Raw genomic sequence first — 8050 nt, 5'->3', positions numbered from 1 at the left:
AGATAAAGTCCTTGACTAATAGTTGGCCATAAAACCTTCCCCTTTCCACCTGGGCAAATGGATAGAATGACAACTAGCCTGACTTTGAAGCATGACTGACCTCACAAACGTTTCATCACGGCGTGGACATTAATCAATTTTTTTTTCTCCGAGACCACTCCCTAAACCCCTCCATTAGTGTGACTAGACGTCAGTGTGTAGTTCTCAATTAGGATAATGGCGAGCACGTGCTGCACTGGTTTGTTAGCTTGAGCCGAGTGGGTAACTGCATTTGTGTGAAGGCATGTCTCTGAGAGGGCAGTAATTGGATTTGCATGCTAAAAAAACACTAATTCAAATGATCAATACAGATTAGTGCTGACTAGGGTTGCACGATTCTTAAGATTAGCTTGTAACATGGAACTTAAATGTAGATAGAAAAACAAATCTTGTAACATAATCTTGGTTAAAATAACCAGATGTAATGCACATTCAGTTGAATTCCTCTGCACACTACTCACTGCAGGGCTGCTGAGGCCACGCCCCCTGCATGCTCTGCGCATTCCTCCATAACGTGCATATTTGATTTTTTTTAAAACACAGAAAAAAACAATAACATCAATAATATTGTGAAATAGTATTACAATTTAAAATAATATTTTTTATGTTTTAATATATTAATATAGTATTAATATATTAATATGATCAAAGCTTAATTTTGAGCATCGTTAATCATTCTGATATGATGATGTATTATCATATCAATGTTGGAAGCGAACGACTGTGCTGCTTAATATGTTATAACCTGTGATTCTTTCCTTCAGGATTCTTTGACGAATAAAAAGTTCAGCATTTATTTAAAATAGAAACCTTTTGTAACAATATAAGCCTACGGTTCAAACGCTTGGGGTTTTGGAAAGAAATGAATAGACATACTTTTATTCAGCATGTGTTGTACACACATATACTTTTATACATTATTCAGAATGTGTTAAATTGATCAAAAGCAATAGTAAAGACTTTTCTAATATTCTTTCAATCTTATTCAAAATCTTATTCAAAAGCTGTTCATTTGAACTTTTATTCATCAACGAATCTAGAAAAAGTATCAGTTTCCAAAAAAAAATAGCAAAGCAACACAACTGTTTCCAACATTGATAATTGATTATCATATCAGCATATAAGAATGATTTCTGAAGGATCATGTGATACTGAAATAAATAACATGCTTAACAATTAGTGCAATAAAAATATATTTACATTTACTAGAAGTAATTAATTGTAAAATGTCAGCTTATGACCAGATAAAAAGTTGGTACCATGGCAATAACAGTATATTCATATTTATAATTACATGCAACTAATCCTCAACCAAACCCTAACCTATATGTTGTCAATTAATATTAGGCTACTCAGTACGTGCATTATATATAAGTGTAACCAAATGTTTATTTTTATGTTTGTATATATGATAGAGTTTTTATAAGTTTCCCAAAATGTCCAATTAATTCCCATAAATTCCTGTTAAATTTCCAAGTTGGAATATTTCCAAAATTCCCCAAATTAAGTTCCCATGGAAAGTTTCCAGAAATGTTCGCCCATTTGCAAGTGCTGACCACCAGGTCTGGCTGAGGATCCCATCTGGGGTGACACGTTTATAACAGCCCAGATTTTGAGCCACTATGCCACTCACCTCGTATATACTGTATGCGCATGGGAATCAGAAGCTGTGCTTTGCCTGCATGGATTCAGCTCCATGCTGAAAGGGCACAAAACAGTCACATGACATCACTCTAGTGAATCACTTTAGCTGAGCTCTGAGGTTTCTTGCATTATATTGATTACAGCTGTCATGAATAAATAATCGATGCGCAGCACTATACTGGAGTTGATGGCTTCACTGCAGCTTTAGTGGGCCGTAGCGTAGTGTACCAGAATACTATTCAGTATTTCTAGCATGTATATATATTTATATTATGAGAGCAGGGCACATACGGGATATCGGATCCCACAATGCACAGTGCTAAACCTTTAATTAACGGAGTTACAAATGAACCAAAAGAAATGTTCAAGATTTAATCAAACAGTTCCAACAAAGAATGCTAAGTAACTATCTTCTGAGATAACTAGACACGGTACAGCTCAGTTTGTATAGGCAGAAAAACAACACCACAGAGTAACGCACTATGTTAAGGAGCTTTGTCAAGACTTTATTGATAGGCAATGAGCCTTTCTTTGAGGATCTGGTGTAAGGCATTTTGTATTCTAAGCACACTTGTGTTATCATAGGCAGTTGATAGTGAGATTAATGCTGAAGGCAAACTGACACAGTGCTCAAAGAATCATTTTTTGTTGCATTTTAATAAATAAACGACAATTAAACCAACATAAAGAACCTGCGATCACAACTTCCCTGCCAAGCGCAAACGTAAGGCATGTGTTCATGCATAGGCTACTGTGGCTTTAGGCGATCTCTACGGTGGCATTTATTATTCTCGTCTGCGTCTATTGCGGATTGCTTGTCGAACTGAATTTGAAATCGAGCAGCAGGACACAGTAAATTTGCATTGCATAAATGCGTGAGGTTGGATCACCGCCAGCTATAGCACCAGGGGGTTTGGTCCAGTGGGTTTACTTCTCTTTTGGCTTGGCTTTCTCAGCTTTACTCTCTTTATCGTCGTCTCCTTTCTTTTTCTCCTCTTCTTTCCCAGCATCATCCTTCTTCTCTTCCTCCTCTTCACCTTCTTCTTTGTCACCTTCTTCACCCTCTCCTCCTTCTTCCTCTTTTCCTTCCTCCTCTTCCTGTTCACCCTTATCCTCACCTTCTTCCTCTCCTCCCTCTTCACCTCCTTCTTCACCTGTAATGGAGGCAAAAGAGTACAAATGAACTACTGGGTGCTACAAAAATTAGATTTAGGCTTTTGTCAATATCAGTCATAGATAGATAGATAGATAGATAGATAGATAGATAGATAGATAGATAGATAGATAGATAGATAGATAGATAGATAGATAGATAGATAGATAGATAGATAGATAGATAGATAGATAGATAGATAGATAGATAGATAGATAGATAGATAGATAGATAGATAGATAGATAGATAGATAGATAGAGTTAACTAACATACAAAAATTTGTTTCAAAGTGTTAATGTAAAAAAATACATTAAATAAAACAATTAACTTTTTTCAAAATATATGAAGATAAATGTGAAAAAAATACTGTATATGCAACAATGTGTCAAAACAATACATATTTAATTTAAATTTAATTAAATTAAATTATCTACATAGCTTTATAAAAAACAAATGAGCCTCACCCTCTTCTTTTTCCTCTTCCTCTTTTTCTTCTTCATCCTCTTCCTTCTTCTCACCCTCTTCTTCTTCCTCCTCTTTTTCTTCTTCATCTTCTTCCTTCTCACCCTCCTCTTCCTCCTCCTCACCCTCTTCCTCTGCCTCCTCCTCTTCCTTCTCACCCTCCTCCTCTTCCTCTTCCTCCTCCTCCTCCTCTTCTTTCTCCAGACTTGCCCTGGCCTCCTGCACCTGACTGGCTTCTATAATCTCATCCGGAGTGGCGGAGTAGCTCATCAATCTGGTTCCCAGAAGATAGGGGGCACCAGAGGTCAGACTGGACTGCACAGAGAACACAGGACGGCCGAAAGATGGAGTGGCAGCGATGGAGGGAGAAAACACACTGGAGATACCGCCGATACCGCCCACGTTGAAGCGGGTTTCTTCTCCTTCCAGAAGTTTCCTGTTGGAATGTAAATGGACTTTATATTTAAGGATGTAAAGAAATATTCAAGATTAAAAAGGATCAAATGAAATCAATGTAAACCCCATATTAATTGAGACCAATATCCTATTTTTTTTTGTATGGTGATTAAGATAAGGTTATACACATCAAATGCAATGAAGCATAAATGTTCTTTTAAAAAACTTTTGACATTACTAACCTGTAAGCAGCTATCTCAATGTCCAAGGCCATTTTCACATTGAGAAGATCCTGATATTCTTTAAGGTAACGGCCCATTTCGCTCTTCATGGTCCTTAGCTCGTTCTCCAAGTCACTGATGTTATCCTGTCCAGACAAAAATGAAAGACAAAGTTTCGATTTGTGTGTACAATAGTGAATATAGAGCATTATTGAAGGATATAGGCTTCTTGTAGCTCAAACAGTAGAAAACCAAGATCATGGGTTCATTTCCCAGGGCAAGCGAGACCTGGTCAAACGTGTGCCTTAAATGCAATGTAAGTCACTATAAACTGAAGAGATGTAGTTATCATTCTGACCTGTAGCTCAGCGATCTCCGCGCTCTGTTTCTCCTCGATCTCTTGCAGCTGTCTCTCCAGAGCTTGGTTCAAGCCCTGGCATGCTTCGATCTCCAGGTCTCGAGATTTCAGCAGGCGACGGTACTCCCCAGCCTCGTCTTTAGCGGTGCGGATGTTCTCCGCGTGTTTGGCCGTGTCTTCCGTCATGGTGCTCACCTTCCCGCGGAACCACTCCTCCGCGGCCTGGATGTTCTGATGAGCCAGGCGCTCATACTGACCTCGGATCTCTTTGAGAGCTACAGAGAGATCCGGTTTGGTCACTTCCATCTCCACCGACACCTGGGCGCTGTACTGCACCTGGGCTTGGAGCTCGGCGATCTCGCTTTCATGGAGCCTCTTGAGGAAGGCCAGCTCATCCAGTAGAGTATCGGCTCTTTTTTCGAGCTCAGACCGGGCCAGCGCTGCATCGTCCGCCCCCTTCCTGGCATCCATCAACCGGCCTTCGGTTTCCTCACGGCCCAGGACTTCTTCCTCGTAGCGACTCTGCAAGGCCTTGAGTGCCTCTTCCAGTCGGTCCCGCCTTTCTTGAGCCGCTTGGCGCTCCCTACGGGCCTCGTCTACCGCTGCACGGAGCTCCCTCGCCTCTTGCTCATACAGACCCCTAAGACGGGAGGGTTCGTGGTGCCTTTGGCGCAAGAGGAGCAGCTCTGCCTCCAGGGAACGGTTCTGGAGCTCCAGGCCATGCACACGCTCAATGAAGCTGGCAAAGCGGTCGTTGAGTCCCTGAAGTTGGGCCCTCTCCTGCGTCCGCACCACTTTGAACTCCGAGCTCAGCTGAGAGGCCTGGCTCAGGTCCAGCTCTGCCGATGCAGCAGAACGCTGCAGACCTGCAGAGGAGGAGAGAACCGATGCACGGGACGGGGATGAATAGGACGAGTAGACGGATCGAGAACGATTGCTTCCTCCGCCGAAGGGCGTCCCGCTGCGTGTCACCACCCGCCTCCGCTGAACAGACGGGAGATAAGGGTTGTAACTCATCGAGCTCATGGTTGTTAAAGAGAGAAGTGCAGAGATGGTTCCCGCAGTGCTGCCGCTGCTGATGGTGTGGAGAGAGGTCTGTGAGGATGTAGCGGCACTGGCAGGGCTTTTTATAGCAGGCGGTGAGACTCTGACGCAGAGCTTTTTACTGACAGAACGAATCGATTACCTTCCAGTCCGGGCTGGGATGGGTTCTCGGGAGCGGAGGGGGGAAATACAGAAATGGATTAGCAATGCAAGGGGGAGAGAGAGAGAGAGAGAGAGAGAGAGAGGGAGAGAGAGAGAGAGAGAGAGAGAGAGAGAGAGAGAGAGAGAGAGAGAGAGAGAGAGAGAGAGAGAGAGAGAGAGAGAGAGAGAGAGAGAGAGAGAGAGAGAGAGAGAGAGAGAGAGAGAGAGAGAGAGAGAGAGCACAGCAAAGAGGGCAATGAGGACAAAGCTTTCAAGAGCTTGCAGAGGAAAAGCACAATTCATCAGGTACATCTTCTTTGTACAGATCTAACAGGGGATACAGGCACATGGAACCGTTAATATGTGCCTTTTGTATTATTGCCAAGCAGTTCTCTTTGCTTTTAAACTGTTTCTAGTAGTGAGATGAGACATCCGCATCATACTTTCCATGCTTTTGCCATCTTAAAATGAAATTGGTGTAAAGGAAAGGTTTTTCATTAGCCTGTGCAACTGTGTGTCTGTATATTCAGCTGCACATGCCAATAAAATGTCAGTCACAAGGCGCTCTAAAGGCAAATCTTACAAACAAACTGGATCAAAACATTAACAGAAGGACTTACACAAGTAAATGCTTCTCTCTAGTGGTGGTTGAAGGTATTGTGAAATATCAGATTTGCATCGCTGTGAAATACGCAATAATTGAAGAAACTGATAACTAATAACCTGTAATAATGATAATAATAAGTTAATCACAAAAAAAAAGGTTCCCAAAGAACAATATGCCACACAATTTAATAGATTCTGACAGAAATACATTTATATTATTGGACATTTTTGAGCAACCTCCTGCATTGTTCTATTATTTATTATTCATTTTTGATTAACAGTTTACTTTGAATATCAGACAAAGGTTGCTAAAATCTTCTCAACAGCGATGGCTTGCAGGCGGCAGGAGATGAAGTGATGATGAAAACATTTGTGCACCCAATAAATAAAAATGTTGCAATTAATTACTCACCGTCGTGATGTTCTAAACCCGTAAGACCTTCGTTCATCTTCGGAACGCTTCTAGTCATCTTCTATTCAAAAGGTTTCTGATTGAACCAGCCATAGGCAGCAACGTCATTGCAACTTTCAAGGCCCAGAAAGGTAGTGCAGACATCGTTAAAAAAAATAGTTTAAAAAAAACTGTTGGTCTGGAGGTAGTAATCCAGATGAGAGAATTGGGGCGCAGGTCTCATCACACACCCACTGAAGACTCGTTCACATCAGAAACAATCTAACGTAATTTCTGAAAACATCAGTGAAATTGAAAGATGAACACAACTTTATACTTCAAAGCTATTTTGAATCCAGATTCTGAAGTTCATTCAGGATGAAAATCCAGCAGAAGTCTGTGAAGACTTCAAGTTTAGCTCTCGAAATGGAAGATTTGCATCCAATTACCATTAGTAGAGAATAGTCTTGATTTTGTCTTTTCTTTGCTTTGCTTCTCACATCCTATTTTAGGTTTAAAGATGCCATTGCAGTTAATTGGAGTCTCCGAGCGTCTTGTAATTTTTCTCCAGCTGTAAGATTGCATAGGTTTATTTATTCACTCTGTCCCTCTGTGATGGTATATCCGGTTCGGGGGGCAAAAAATAAAAATGATTGGCAGTCATAATTTAACTTACAGTACGCATTAAATGCATGATTATTAGATATAATACATCAACTCTGATTTGAGGCTCTCACTACTTGACTGCGGACGATATTGTTGTATTATACATATAGTTTATGCTGATAAGAAAAGAAAAAATATAAATATATAAAATAGAAAAAAAGTAGTGTATTTCATACACATGAAAGCTTTTACAGTTCAGAATCGACGATATTGCACATGCACATGCAGTTTTGTCATCTGCCTTGCCTGCCACTTTAAACTGATTGGATAGATTGAATAATTCTGATTGGCTGTTAGTGTTTTATTGTTTATCAACATTTATGTTATACAGCATCTTATTTGACACAAAAAAGCAATGTTTGGTGTAATTGAATTGTTATATTTTCATCTCAATACATTTTAAAAGCTTGAATAATTTGTCAAAGTGAAAAGATAGGTACTGTCTGGAGTTTAACAAACACGTGAATAAACTAAAATATTTAGGCCTACTTTCACTCTTAAGGTTTAACAAATACGTGGAAAGCATTTTCTTCCCCATTAATAGTAATATTGTGATAAATATCTACATTGTATGATATGGGTGAAAAAAAAATATTGTGATATTTTTGCATATGCCACAATACTGGCATAAAATGTATATGTTCAGTGTCTTATCATACCTGCTGGGAGTCACAGAAGCAGCACTAGTCTTCCCTGGGGTCAAAGGGCAGCGATCCATCACTGAAGTTAGGGGGAGTCTGAACTCCTTATAGACACACAGCTGGGTGATGGAGATGCTGTTCTCGCTCTCTTCTCCTCTTTTTCCATAGCTTCCGAAAGGTAAGAATATGTCAACCACAAAATAAATGAATTTATTTGTATAAGCTGTTTTATTTTCTATACATTTCCTATAGAGCTATCATATTTTTCAACCCTGATACTAAAATAT

General features: G+C 40.1%; 1 protein-coding gene across 1 annotated transcript; it reads right to left on the bottom strand.

Annotated features, from left to right (window-relative positions):
• Positions 1–2173: 2173 nt before the first annotated feature.
• neflb (neurofilament light chain b) lies at positions 2174–6876 on the bottom strand. The gene is made up of 4 exons (XM_067414418.1): positions 4275–6876; positions 3938–4062; positions 3302–3735; positions 2174–2837 (listed from the first exon to the last, which is right to left on the bottom strand). Exons 1-4 carry the CDS (start codon positions 5298–5300, stop codon positions 2611–2613), a joined length of 1812 nt encoding a protein of 603 aa, XP_067270519.1. The 5' UTR covers positions 5301–6876; the 3' UTR covers positions 2174–2610.
• Positions 6877–8050: the final 1174 nt, after the last annotated feature.

The sequence above is a fragment of the Pseudorasbora parva genome, chromosome 13 (genome assembly GCF_024679245.1).
Source record: "Pseudorasbora parva isolate DD20220531a chromosome 13, ASM2467924v1, whole genome shotgun sequence".
Taxonomy (NCBI): domain Eukaryota; kingdom Metazoa; phylum Chordata; class Actinopteri; order Cypriniformes; family Gobionidae; genus Pseudorasbora; species Pseudorasbora parva.
This window is presented reverse-complemented; position numbering and strand designations above follow the sequence as displayed.